At 41.3% G+C, this 14,320-nt stretch overlaps 1 protein-coding gene across 4 annotated transcripts in view; it reads right to left on the reverse strand.

Moving 5' to 3' along the window:
* Window positions 1-12,947, reverse strand: part of TRIM4 (tripartite motif containing 4) — a 55,029-nt gene extending 42,082 nt beyond the window's left edge. For all 4 annotated transcript variants that reach the window (XM_089320951.1, XM_002721876.6, XM_051847935.3 and 1 more), the window contains exons 1-5: window positions 12,376-12,947; window positions 8,027-8,122; window positions 7,138-7,368; window positions 5,392-5,414; window positions 5,022-5,122 (exon numbers count right to left, since the gene is read on the reverse strand). In XM_089320951.1, the coding sequence (XP_089177077.1) occupies window positions 5,022-5,122; window positions 5,392-5,414; window positions 7,138-7,368; window positions 8,027-8,122; window positions 12,376-12,768 (844 nt within the window). In that variant the 5' untranslated portion in view covers window positions 12,769-12,947. The remainder of the gene's footprint in view (window positions 1-5,021; window positions 5,123-5,391; window positions 5,415-7,137; window positions 7,369-8,026; window positions 8,123-12,375) is intronic.
* Window positions 12,948-14,320: the final 1,373 nt, after the last annotated feature.

Genomic DNA, 14,320 nt, shown 5'->3' on the forward strand with positions numbered 1-14,320 from the left:
TAACTGTAATACCAATTTCTTTAAGAGATATAAAACTGTTTCAGTTATCTATTTTTTCATGAGCCAGTTTTGGTAATTTGTATTTTTTGTAAGCATTGATAAAAGTTTTTTAACAAAAATATTTTATAAAATATTAACACTGGACTTTGTCCATTTCATCTGTTGTTGAATTTATCTGTGTAAAGTTGCACATATTCTCTTTTCAATATCTGAAGACTTTAATGATGTCACCTCTCTCATTTCTGATGTTAGTAATGTATGTCCTTTTTTCTGTTCATTTGGGTGAAAGGTTTAGCAATTTTATTAACAGTCTCAAAGCACCAGTTTTTCATCAATTTTTTCCTGTTGTTTTCCTCCGTTCTACTGTAACAATTTCTGCTAACTTCTATTCCCACTCTCTTCTGTTCAATTTGGCCTTATTTGTTCTTTTTCCAGTATATTAAAGTGGAAGCTAAAGTCATTAACTTGAGAACTGTCTTCTGAAATACGTTGTAGTGCTACCAGTTTCTATTAAGCACTGTTTTAGCTGTATCCCACAGATTCTGGTAAGTTGTGTTTTCCTTTTCATCCAGTTCAAAGTGCTTTCTAATTTCTCTTTTGACTTCTTTAATTCATGGTTTATTGTGAAGTGTGTTATTTAGTTTCCTAACTTTTGGGGATTTTCCTAGAATATTTTTCACTACTGATTTCTAAAAATTCCATTTTAGTCAGAGAATATACTTTGTATGACTTGAATCTTTTTTAAGTTATTGAGACTTGTTCCATGGCCCACCTTGATCTTAGAAAACGTTCCACATACACTTAAAAATAATGTGCATTCTGCTCTTGTTGGAAGGTTCTATAAATGAGGTCAAGCTGAATGACATTATTCAAGTCTAATATCTCCTTTCTAATTTGTTCTTAAAAATTATTGAAAAACTCCAACTATAACTGTAGTTACCTACATCTTGCATTTCTATCAATTTTTAACTAATGTATTTTGAAACCATTGTTAGGTACACAAATGTCTAAAGGCATTATGTACTCTTGATAAATTGATCACTTCATCATTGGGAGATAACCTCCTTTACCTCTGGTTTTATTCTTTGCTCTAAAACCTACTGTTAATAACTTAGCTGCACCAGATTTTTTTTTAAAGATTTTTATTTATTCGAAAGACCGAGTTACAGAGAGGGCGAGACAAAGAGAGAGGTCTTCCATCCACTGATTCACTCCCCAAATGGCTGCAACGGGCAGAGCTGTGCTGATCCGAAGACAGGAGCCAGGAGCTTTCTCTGAGTCTCCCACATGAGTACAGGGGCCCAAGGACTTGGGCCATCTTCTCCTGCTTTCCCAGGCCATAGCAGAGAGCTGGATCAGAAGTGGAGCAGCCAGGACTAGAACTGGCACCCTTATGGGATGCTGGCACTTCAGACCAGGGTGTTAACCCGCTGTGCCACAGCACCGGCCCCACCAGATTTCTTTTGACTAGTATTCTTTTTTTCTTTTTTTATTTTTATTTTTTATTTTTTGACAGGCCGCCACAGCCATTGGAGGGTGAACCAACGGCAAAAGGAAGACCTTTCTCTCTGTCTCTCTCTCTCACTGTCCACTCTGCCTGTCAAAAAAAAAAAAAAAAAAAAAAAAAAAAAAAAAAAAAAGGACCTATCTGCCCATTCTTTTAAAAATAAATGGATCTTTAGAGTTAACTTGTTTCTTGCAGCATATAGTTGGATCTTACTTTTATTTTTACCCAATCTAGCCAACCTCTGCCTTTTGATTAGGTTAATCAGATCATTTATATTTTATGTGGTTATTGGGGCCAGCATTGTGGTACAGCAAGTTAAGCCACCACATTTGATGCTGGCATCCCACATAGGAGCGCCAGTCTGAATCCCAGATACTCCACTTCCAATCCAACTTCCTAATACTCCCAGGAAAGCAGCAGATGATGGCACAAATGTTTGGGACCCTGCCACCCATGTGGAAGACCATGATGGAGTTCCAGGCTCCAAGTTTGGCTTCACCCTGGCCCAACCCTGGCTGTTGTGGCCCTCTGGGGAATGAACCAGCAGGTAGAAGGTCTTTCTCTCTCCCTCTCTATAACTCTTTCAAAAAAATAAATCTTTGGGGGCCACGGCCTGTAGTGCCAACATGCCACATGGGTGCTGGTTCTGGTCCCAGGACCACTTCCAATCCAGCTGTCTGCAATGGCCTGGGAAAGCAGTGGAAGATGGCTCAAGTCCTTGGGCCCCTGCACTTGCATGGGAGACCCAGAAGAAGCTCCTGGCTCTGGATTGGCCTAGCTCCAGCCATTGCGGCCAACTGGAGAGTAAACCAGTAGGTGGAAGTCTTCTCTCTCTCTCTGCCTTTGCCTCTGCAACTACGCATTTCAGATAAATAAATCTTTAAAAAATAAATATTATTAATACATTAGGTTTCTATTATCTTGCTATTTGTTTTCTGTTTTTCCCTCTTTTTCTATGTTCTTTTTGATTAACTATGTATTTTTTATGATTCCACTTTATTGGCTATAACTTTTAATGGTTGTTTTAAAGTTTACTAGACACACTTTTAATTTATCAGCCTACCTTCAATAATACTGTAACACTTTATATGTAAAAATATAATATACTCCCATTTCTCCCCTTCAAATCTTCAAGCTGTTGTTATCATGCATTTTACTGATAAATATGTTACAAACTTCATAAGACTCTGCTGTTTGGTCAGTTACTGTATTAGTCAAGATTCTCCAAAACAAACAAAATCAATAGGATATATATGTACTTGTATGTATACGCATGTGTGTATACATGTGTGTGATTTATTATAAGGAACTGATTCATGTGATTATGGTAACTGGACCAAATCTACTATGTGGAACAGTATACTTGAGACCCAGAGTCAGCGTTCTCATTTGAAGGCCATTATGCAAGAAGAGCAAATGTGAATCAAGTCCAAAGTAGTCTATGGAGAAAGCCCTTTTGCTTTTGTCTATTCTAGTCAGACCTTCATTTGATTGGATAAAACCCATCTACATTTATGGAGGGCAATCTGTTGTACTCAAGTCTACTGATTTAAATGTTAACTTTGTCCAAAAATATCCTCACAGAAATGCCGGAATTTTAAATAAAACATTTGGACACCCTGGTATTTTGTTCACTTGCATTCTTTCCAAACATAAATGGAAAGTCATCTTTTTCACTGTGAATAACATGTATTTTTGCTGTGGCTGCATTTAAGATTTTCTTTCTATTGCTGATTTTCAGCAAATAATGTTTATGATGCGCTTTGGTGTATTTTTCCTCATATTTCTGTGCTTAAGGTTTGTTGAGTTTCTTGGCCCTGTAGACTCAAGAGTTTTCATCAAATGTGAAATACTTTTCCAGATATTTCTGTTGTCCCAGCCCCTTTTCCACTCCTCTCCTTCAGGGAATCTAGTCACCATAGATAAGGCTGCATGAAGTTGTTCCACGGGTCACTGATGCTCTTATTTTCTTTACATTCTTTTTCTGTTCATTCTGCAGTTTCCATTGCTCTAATTTCACTAATCTTTTCTTTTACAATGTCTAACCAACTATTAATCTCATCCAGTGTATTCTTCACCTCAGTCACTATAGTTTTTAATCTCTATAAACTTAACCTGAATCTTTTTTATATCTTCCATGTCTTTATATATTCATTACAGAACCATTAAAATAAATGTTTTAATGTCCTCCTATGCATACATTTGAGTAAATTTCAATTGAATACTCTCATTGCTTTCCTACTATTTTACTTACCTGATAATGCCTAACCAAATATCAGACATTATGAATTCACAAGGTTGAGTTCACAATTTTCTTGAGCTTTGTGCTGGGATGCAGTTACTTGGAAACTTCTTTTTAGGTCCTACTTTCATGATTCATATGGCTGGTATGAAATAGTACTTACTCTAGGACTAGATATTCTCTATTAATGAGGCAACATTTTCCTGATTACTCTGCTCAGTGTCTCATGAATTCAGAGTTTTCCAATCTGGCTGAGGAACTGGTGAACACCAGCACTTCTTCACTTTTAGGTAGTTTTTTACAGGCATGTGCTGATCAATACTCTAATGAATATTCAGAGAATCCCTCTATGGATCCTCTCTCAATGCAGCTCTCCTTTCTGCAGTCTGCCAGAACTTTGCAAACTCTCACTGTGCAGTTCTCCTTGGACTCTCACCTCCATTATTCAACCCAACCAGTCCACATGACTCTACTTCAATTTTCTCTCAAGCAACTCACCTCATTTGTTTCACACTTTTTAGGGATTACTGTCCTTCACTGCCTAACATCCAGTATTATGAAAACTGTTGTTTCATGTCTTTTGACTTTTTTAAGTTGCTTCATACAGTTGAGTAAATTCAGTCCTTGTTACTCCAATATGGTTGGATGTGAATATCCACTATATGTTCCTTAATCAGAGACTGATAATTAACTGCATGACTTGTATGACATGTGGAGATCCAATGAAGTTATTTTCTCTCCATCCTACCCTCTTCTTCTCAACCTCAGCTGCTGCCTTTCCCAACAATGCACCCTATCATTTTGTCACATTGGATACCCTTCTTCCATATCTTAGCTCATGCTGCTGATTCTGCTTGGAAAAGTACACCTCCATTTTCCATTTGGAAACACAACTGTCACTCACTTCTGCTTTGAAAACTTGCCCAATGTACTCCCAACAGACCCCTCCCTCTGTTCTGTAATTTTGTTCTACCATTGATAAACAGTGGCTCCTACAACATTACATTAAATGATATGTCTCTTCTATTGGCTTATTAACTCTTAGAAAGGTGAGAATAGGTCTCTTTCTTTTTGTAACTGTAATACAGTATGTGTTAAGTAAACATTGCTTAATGAAGAGTATATCCATTTATTTCTAAGTAACCACTACATTTCTCCTAACACTCCTTTTAGCTTCTTATTCTTTCTCTTTCCTTTCCATACTTCTCTCACTGTTTATTCTATTATTTGAAAGATTTCTAGAGAACCCTAAGTCCTAGAAATTCTGCTCACCTTGGAATCTCTTGAGCATTTCCTTCATCATTGGTATCTGGCACACAGTCTTCACATTTAGAACTTCAGGGGAATAGTTCACATCTCCTTGGTTTTCACACCTAAGAAAAGTACAGAAAGCTATCTTGTCTCTTACGAGACAACTAGAGCAGCCAAAATCCCCACTTCCCATCAGAAGTTTCCAAACCCAAAGCTGAGATCATTTTCGCTCCTACTACTCCTTGCAAAAGTGAACAACACAATTCCTCCTCCACAGACCCTTCAGGGAATACCCAGATTGACCTATGGACCCCAGACCTTGTTTCTGCTCTGTTCATCCAATACCTTTAGCATTCCATTCAGGCCCCCATAAAAGAGTAAGAGCATATACCTGATCAGCACATCTTTTGGATTCTGTAAAGAAAAGAAAGAAGACCCAATATGAATTATTTCTGCCAAAAGAAAAAGTAGGAATAGTCACAAATGTAGGACCTTATCTAAAAACTTAAAGACATAAGGACATTTTACCTTCAGAGGATATATAGATAAACTCAGGGTCCAGCACTATGGTGTAGGGGGTAAAGCTGCTAAAATGCTGGCATCCCGTATGGGTACCAGTTCGAGTCCCAGCTGCTCCACTTCCTATCCAGCTTTCTGCTATGGTCTGGGAAAGCAGTAAAGATGGCATGAATGCTTGGGCCCCTGCATCTGCATGGGAGACCCAGAAGAAGCTTGTGACTCCAGATCAACCCAGCTCAAGCCATTGCAGCTATCTGGGGAGTGAACCAGTGGATGGAAGACCTCTCTCTCTGCCTATACCTCTCTCTGTAACCCTGCCTTTCAAATAAATAAATTAATTAAAAAAATAAAATAAAAACTCAAAGGAAAGAGTCTTGATAACAAATGAGCTAAAGACTCAAATTTAAGTACTGAGTCAGAATTATCTTTCCAAAGTTGCTGAATATTAGAAAATACTTAAATGAATATGTCAGTAAAAATCTGAGGACAAGAACAAAGCTATCTCAAACTGTGATTGTAATGATCAATAATCAGCAAAAACATATAAATTTCTCTGGGGCCCACACTGTGGCATAGCGGGTAAAGCAGCCACATGCAGTGCCGGCATCCCATATGGACGCCGGTTCAAGTCTCAGCTGCTCCACTTCCAATCCAGCTCTCTGCTATAGCCTGGGAAAGCAGTAGAAGATGGCCCAAGTCCTTGGGCCTCTGCACCCATATGGGAGACCTGAAAGAGGCTCCTGGCTTTGGATTGGCAAAGATCTGGCCATTGCAGTGAGCTGGGAAGTGACCCAGTAGATTGAAGACCCCTCTCTGCCTCTCCTTCTCTCACTCACTTTCAAATAAATAAATAAATAAATCTTTAAAAATAAATAAATTTCTCTTAACTGTTGATATAATTATGTGGTTTGTGGTTTAATGCTTTATTATTTTAATAAAGAATTATAAATGTATGGGGCCGGCTGTGGCGCAGCAGATTAACACCCTGGCCTGAAGTGCCAGCATCCCATATGGGCCGATTCTAGTCCTGGCTACCCCACTTCCAATCCAGCTCTCTGCTATAGCCTTGGATAGCAATAGAAGATGGCCCAAGTCCTTGGGCCCCTGCACCCATGTGGGAGACCTGGAAGAAGCTCCTGGCTCCTGGCTTCAGATCGGCGCAGCTCCAGCCATTGTGGCCATCTGGGGAGTGAACCATCGGATGGAAGACCTCTCTCTCTCTCTCTCTCTGCCTTTCCTCTGTGTATCTCTGATTTTCAAATAAATAAATAAATCTTTAAAAAAAAAGAATTATAAATGTATAAATGAGATGAATAAGACTTTTTCTTAGATGTACTTCAGATCCTATATAAACTACCAGACCACATAAATAAATATCTCATAAATCTCACATTACCTGAGCAGGCATACCTACATTTTACACTAATTTCCTCTGAATGGTGAATGTTTGACTCTTAATTGTATAATAGAAGGAACACAATTAACAAATATGACATGTCGTCTATTAAACCATTCACCAGGAAGTACATTCAGCTCTACAGACAAGAGTGTGTTCCATTCGTGATGTTAACTAACACCTATGTAAAGATAGAGATTCCCCCTTCCACATCCATCTCACCTGGAGCAGTTCCAGGCTGGAGGCCTGGCTTTTCTCTCCCACTTCTAAGATGAGCTTCTTCATGGAAGTGATCATTTGATTGAGCATTAACATGTTCTCATTCATTTTCTTCTGTGTTTCTTCTTCTTCTTCTCTCAGCCTCTGAAGAATCAGTTGCTCTTCATCAGCCAGGAAGTGGTGTAGCTTTGAAAATTCCGTGCTGATTCTCATTTGCTGATTCTTTATCTTTTCCTAGGATCACATGAGATTTGCTCAGTGCTTGTTTTGCCTGGCCCTTGCTCTTCATTTCTTGAACATGACCCCCCAACAACTCATAGTCCTTTCAATCCTAATCAACTGCTCCAGAAAATCTCCTGCTCACCCCCTACAAATTTCCATTACTTTTATTTGCACTTGATATCCCTGTAGTTATCATAGTATTCACTTATTCTTTGTGACATCTGAATCTCTACCAGTAAGAGTGATGACTTGCTGATATACTTTTTCTAATTAAAATGTACTTTCACATATATTATTTAGTTTAGCCCTCAGAAAATCTGCTGTTTGGTTCTGTTAAATCTTTAGGACCATGCAGCACATGATACCGTCCAACCACATTGGCTTCCCTAAAAGCAAAGTTCATTCCTGTGTTTCTTTCCATAATACCAAACACCCAAACGAACTCCAACCCAGGGAACACATTAAATTAGAGATATGGGGATGAAGTGTGTAGAGTTCACACTGCCCAAAGTCACAGGCCAGCAGGGACAGACACTTGCTGTTCTATCACCTTACCTGCAAGCAGTGCACAACTGATGATTACTCTGCAAGTTCTTCCCTTCAAAACCCTCTGAACAACCCCAGATTGAAAGAGCTTCAGAAACAAGAAATGTGCAAATCCTTCTATTACCTTCCACTTTGTAGCATTCTTCAGTTCTGTTTCCTGTAACCGCACAATTGTCTTCATCTTGACTGTAAGACTACATTCAGAACTACGAAGTTTCTCCTGCCAGCAGAAACACACAAAGGTTAAAAAAAAAAAAAATCATCTCTCTCCAAGCATATTCCTTGCTTAGGAGATAAAAATCATTTAATCTAAATAGAGAATGAGACCGAAAAAATATTGAAGACAGTCACATACTATCATAAAAACTATTCTGGTCTGAAATTACAGTACTACATAAAAAGTGCCTAACAAGGTGGCAAAAACTAAAAATTTTTGTTAGAAAATTAAAAAATAGCTATGGGCAGTGCTTGGTCCCCTGCACCCACATAGGAGTCGAGGAAGAAGCATCTGGCTCCTGGCTTTGGATTGGAGCAGCTCCGGCCGTGGCAGCCATCTGGGGGTGAACCAATGGAAGGAAGACCTTTCTGTCTGTCTATAACTCTGTCAAAAAAAAATAATCTATGGGCCAGCATTGTGGCCTAGTAGGTTAAGCCTCTGCCTGCAATGCCAGCATCCCATATAGGTGCCAGTTAGAGACCCAGTTGCTCTACTTCCCATTCAGCTCCCTGCTAATGCTGGGAAAACAGAAGATGGCTCAAGTGCTTGAATCCCTGCATACCCATGGGAGACCTGGAAGAAGTTCCTGGTTCCTGGTTTTGGCCTGGCTCAGCCCTGGCCACTGCAGCCATTTGGGGAGTAAACCAGTTGATGGAAGCTCACTTGCTCACTCAATCTCTCCTCCTCTCTCTGCAACTCTTTCAAAAAGAAATTTTAAAAGGTCTTAAATTGTATTAAAATATATAGTATTGAAATGGGAGAAGACCTCTGACAGCATAAAGATTAAAAAGATGCCACCTTTTCGAAGAGCAATTGGCAGGATTTAACAAATTTAAGATGTGTAGAATCCAGCTTTTTTAAAAAAAATTTATTTATTTGAAAGTCAGAATTACACAGAGAGAGGAGAGGCAGAGAGAGAGAGAATGGTCTTCCACACACAGGTTTACTCCCCAATTGGCCGCAACAGCTGGAGCTGCGCCGACTCGAAGCCAGGAGCTTCTTCCAGGTCTCCCATGTGGGTGCAGGGGCCCAAGGACTTGAGCCATCCTCCAGTGCCTTCCCATGCCATAGCAGAGAGCTGGATTGAAAGTGGAGCAGCCAGGTCTCGAACTGCGCCCATATGGGATGCCGGCACTGCAGGCAGCAGCTTTATCTGCTATGCCACAGCACCGGCCCCAATCCCACTTCTAATAATCTATCCAATACTAGCAAAAATAATCATATGAAGAGACTGTTCACTGAAAAATTACTCAAAATCTACTAATGGGAAATTATTAAATTACTTATGGTATAGTAATACTTTGTATCAATTTCATGTATCTCCCTATATGCTGACATGTTATATTAAGTTAAAACCAAATTAATATAGGCTTTGTATAATTCTATTTTGAAAATATATGTTAGCCGGCGCCGTGGCTCAATAGGCTAATCCTCCACCTTGCGGCGCCGGCACACCGGGTTCTAGTCCCGGTCGGGGTGCCGGATTCTGTCCCGGTTGCCCCTCTTCCAGGCCAGCTCTCTGCTATGGCCAGGGAGTGCAGTGGAGGATGGCCCAGGTGCTTGGGCCCTGCACCCCATGGGAGACCAGGAAAAAGCACCTGGATCCTGGCTCCTGCCATCGGATCAGCGCGGTGCGCCGGCTGCAGCGGCGGCCATTGGAGGGTGAACCAACGGCAAAAGGAAGACCTTTCTCTCTCTGTCTCTCTCTGTCCACTCTGCCTGTCAAAAATATAAAAAAAAAAAAAAAAAAAAAAAGAAAATATATGTGCACTTGTACGCATGTGTGTTTATGTACATTTATTTATATGTAAATAGAAGCAAAATCTGAAAGGGTATATACCTAAATATTAACATTCGCTTTTTCTAGAAAATAACTTGTAAGCTTGAGGAAAGGAAATCTAAAAATTTTTTATTAACTTTTGTTTGAATTTCTACAAGAAATATATGCCATTTTTATCATCTGTGCTAGTAAGAAATAAAACTTAATCAACATTAACAAATGTCAGACATGACCTCAGACAGAAAAAGGCTGGAGAAACATGCAGCGGAAAACCAACAGGAATTGATGATCAAACAGCTTTAGAAGAAGGGAGTCCAGACTTAGCCCATGGATTCTGGGTTGAATAATTAGACGGACTGCAAGTTAGTTACCAAATTAAGAAATATGGGGCGGGCCAGCATTGTGGCACAGTGGGTTAAGCTGATACATGCAACACCTGCATCATATGGGTGCCAATTTGAGTTCCAATCCAGCTCCTTGCTAATGCCTGGGAAAGCAGAAAATGGCCCTTCTCTTCATACCCATCTTACTCTCTATGTGGCCCCCTGGGAGACTCTGCTTACTTCTACCATGACAGAGACAGGATGACAATTCTAGAATATTCTGTCCCTAGCTTCATAGAGCCCTTTTCCTATCCCCACCACCTTCTGTCCCTCTTTGTTAGACTTCCCATCAGTGACTTTACACTTAATATGTTCCAAAATGAGCATGGGATCTTCTGTCCTAAAGCCCACTCTTTTTCCTACATACTTTGGCACCATTAACCCCTAATATCTATTTGACACCTAAACCAGAAATCTGGACTACTATCCTAACTTCCTCTCTCTCACCTATCAAGACCAATTAATTGGTCACCAAGTCATTCCAGCTCATAATTAATCCACTGCCTCTTCTTCATCACTCGTGCCCTGCACTAATTATTTATTACCTCTTGCTTAAAATGATACAAACATAGCCCAATTGGTCTTTTTTTTCTATCCATGCATGTGGGTTCCAAAGTAATCTTTCTAAAACAAACAATCATAACATTCCTGCTTTAAAATCTTTTGACTTCCTACTGCCAGAAAGAGAAAGCTCTGCCATTTTGGTATAGTGAACAGACCTTTGATGACATGGCCTTTGCCTTTCTTCAACCTCAACTCCTACTCCACATCTCTGAAGTACTGAGTACCCTCTCACATTTCACATGCTACTCTATGGCAGCACATTCTGAATCTGCTGAAATACTCTCTCCTCTGCTTTATTATACTCACCCTTCAAGAACTGATAAAAGTTTACTTTTCTGGGAGGACTTCCCAGAATGAGTCTGACCTCAGGCCTTCACTCTCACACACACCTAAGTTAATGGTCTATGTGCTTACATCCCTTACAAGACAAAATTCAAGTCTTTTTCATCCGTTTAGCACCAGATCCTGGAACAATGCTTGGCACATACTAAGCATCAAAGAGGTTACTAAACGAAGATCAGCTTTGCATGTTTCTTGTTTGTAGTCAGCTGATAAGACTGTACAACATTTTACAAAAACATTTTCACTGTATCACTAAATCTGTATGTTCATGTACTTACTGAGTATCAATTCTGTTGGAGACCATTAGAGTTACACTGGTGGTAATGGAAGGGGGTAGGGCTACTCTGGAAAGGATGATCAGGGAAGGTCTTCAGTCTAGAAGCTAAAAGGATCTGAAGAATTGAGGATAGGGGGAGAGAAAGAGAACAGACTTGAAATGAAAGCAAGAAAGTGTGGCTGGAGCAAAGTAAGGTCAACTGACATTCCACTTGTCTCTTAACTGGAGAAATAGAAAGGATAGATAATTCCCAAATATTAAGTAATTTCCCCAATCGATGAAGGAAACTAGTAACAAAAACCAGCCTTATCACTCCAAGTCAGGCTTTTCCTAAGTGAGTTTTCTATGTCATCTATTGGTATAGACCTGTCAAGTAAAGCATCCATTAACCATTCAAGCACGTGAAATGCAGAGTTGATATATGCTTTAAGTGTAAAATGCACAAGGATTTCAAAGACCTGTAGAAAAAAAGTGTAAAATACCTGATAAGTTTCACCTAAACGTTAATTAACAGTATTTTGGATAATTGGGTTAAATAACGTAAAGTTAACGTCACCTGTGGCTTAGCACTACTAGGCGTTCTAAGATACACAGGCGGTTCACCTTGTTTCTACCGGACAGCACTGGTACGCAGGCTCTTGGCAGGTTTTCAGCTTAAGGAGGGGTCCCCAGGGGCATGCCTTGAAAAACCTATACAATGACGGCTGAAGCTTGCACTGCCCCTCCCCCAATGCTAGTTTTAACCGCATCTCTGAGACTCATGTATCATTTTGGGGTTTTGGGGCTTTTCATTCTGAAATGGGAATTACAGCTACTCCATGAGGGGTTTTTTTGTTTGTTTGTTTGTTTAAGTGAACGTTCGTGGGCAATACTGGCGGCCCCGTAACGGTCACTGCGACAGCCGGCTCACCCGGTAGTTCTGAAAGGCCTCGTCGATGGGAGCCATGGCGTGGGCCCGGTGCTCCCGGGACTCCCTGCAGACCAAGCACACAGGCCGCTGGTCGACCTCGCAGAAGAGCCGCAGCGGTTCCCGGTGGCGGCTGCACAGGTTCTGAGGCGCTGGGCCCTGGTGCCGGCGCCGCCTCTTTTCCGTCATCCTGGCCAGGGCCCAGTTTGGCCGCATCGCGCCGGGCGCTGACGGCTGCCGGCACTCGGGACAGAGGAAGCAGCCGCCACTCGGCGTCCAGCTGCGGCTCAGGCAGCGGCGGCAGAAGTTGTGCCCGCACTCGATGGACACTGGGTCCTCAAAATAATCCAGGCAGATGGAGCAGGTCAGCTCGTCTTGGAAGTCCTCGGCTTCCATGTCGCTGCTCTCAGCCGGTTACGGCGGGAGGAGCCACTCGCGCTCGCAACCCCGAGCGGAAAACGTTTAAGTCTCGCCTCAGAGGCCCGGGACCCAGCGAGAGGCGAACTAAGCCGCCGCCCAGCCCGGTCGCCTCAGCGGCTTCCGGGTTCCGGCGCCCGGAGGACGCACGAGACGTCGCGGGCCTGAGCGCGAAGCATGACGGGACTGTGGGCGGGTCCTCCGCACAGCTGCAGGCATTTCCCGCGGGAAACCTAGATACATCACTTTGGAGGGTGAATTCTGCGTCCGTCCTCGGCTCGGACCCGTTTAAATCCTGGAATTCTGGAGGCCCGCCAGCCCAAAGGGGCGTTCTGACCGAGCTGTCAGAGCCTAGAAGGCCGCAGGGGTCTGCGAGCCGCCACCTGTGCCGCTCCTGTTTGGTTCAGCCTCACTCTCCAGGAAGAGGAACCCGGTCTTGACAATCTAGTTGAGTTTCTAGAACGGAAGGATTTCCTGTTGCTCCCACCGAGGCCCAGCTCTGCTGGGGTTTGAGGACTGCGAGCAGGAATGGGAGTGTCTAGCCCCACAAGCTGCTGGGAGCTGATCACCTGCACCCCTGACTGCCTTCTTTCCCAGCAGAGGAGACAGCCATCTGGTAGAGAAAGCATGGGGCGCGCCCACCCAGTGCAGGTAGAGGTTCTAATGCTTAAGAAAAGCCAATGTGGGTTTCGGTGGTCTTCCCTAGATTAGAGACTTCCCATTAGTATTGCAGGTGGTTCAGCTCATGTAAGGAAAAACATATAAATCAATGGAATTGAATTGAGACTTTAAAAATAACTCCATATTTCTTCAATTGATTTTCAACCAGGGTGGCAAGAACATTCAAGGAGGGAAAAAAATAACCTTTCAAGAAATAGTGCTGCGGTAACAATATATTTACATGGTGAAGAATGAAGTTTACCCTTACTTCACACCACAAAAAAATGAACTCAAAACCAATTAGAGACATAAATGTTAAAACTAAAACTATATAATTCATAGATAGAAACATGGGTGTAAATTCTCACAGCATGGGGATTAGGCAATGACTTTAAATGTGATACCACAATAACAAGTTTCAAAAGAAAAATGGGTAAAGTAGGCTTCATCAAAATGAAAATCTTTTGTGCATCAAAGAATACTCTCAGAAAGTTGAAAGCCCACAGAATGGGAGAAAACATTTACAAATCATATATATGATAAATATCTAAAATTCAGAATATGTAAAGAGCTCTTACAATGCAACAACAAAAATACAAGTAAGCCAACTTTAAAATCGATGCAGAATTTGCATAGATATTTTTCCAAAGAAGATATACAAGTGGCCAATAAACACGGTAAGCTGCTCAACTTCATTAGTCATTAGGGAAATGCAAATCAAAAACATAATAAGATATCACCTCACACCAACTAGGACTGCTAGAATTTTTTTAATATTTTATTTTATTTTTACTTGAAAGGCAGAGTTAAAGAGACAGGTCTTCCGTCTGTTGGTTTACTCCCCACAATAGCCAGAGCTGCGCCAATCCGA

Source organism: Oryctolagus cuniculus, chromosome 19 (genome assembly GCF_051225735.1).
Source record: "Oryctolagus cuniculus isolate XC-2025 breed Fujian yellow rabbit chromosome 19, ASM5122573v1, whole genome shotgun sequence".
Lineage (NCBI taxonomy): Eukaryota > Metazoa > Chordata > Mammalia > Lagomorpha > Leporidae > Oryctolagus > Oryctolagus cuniculus.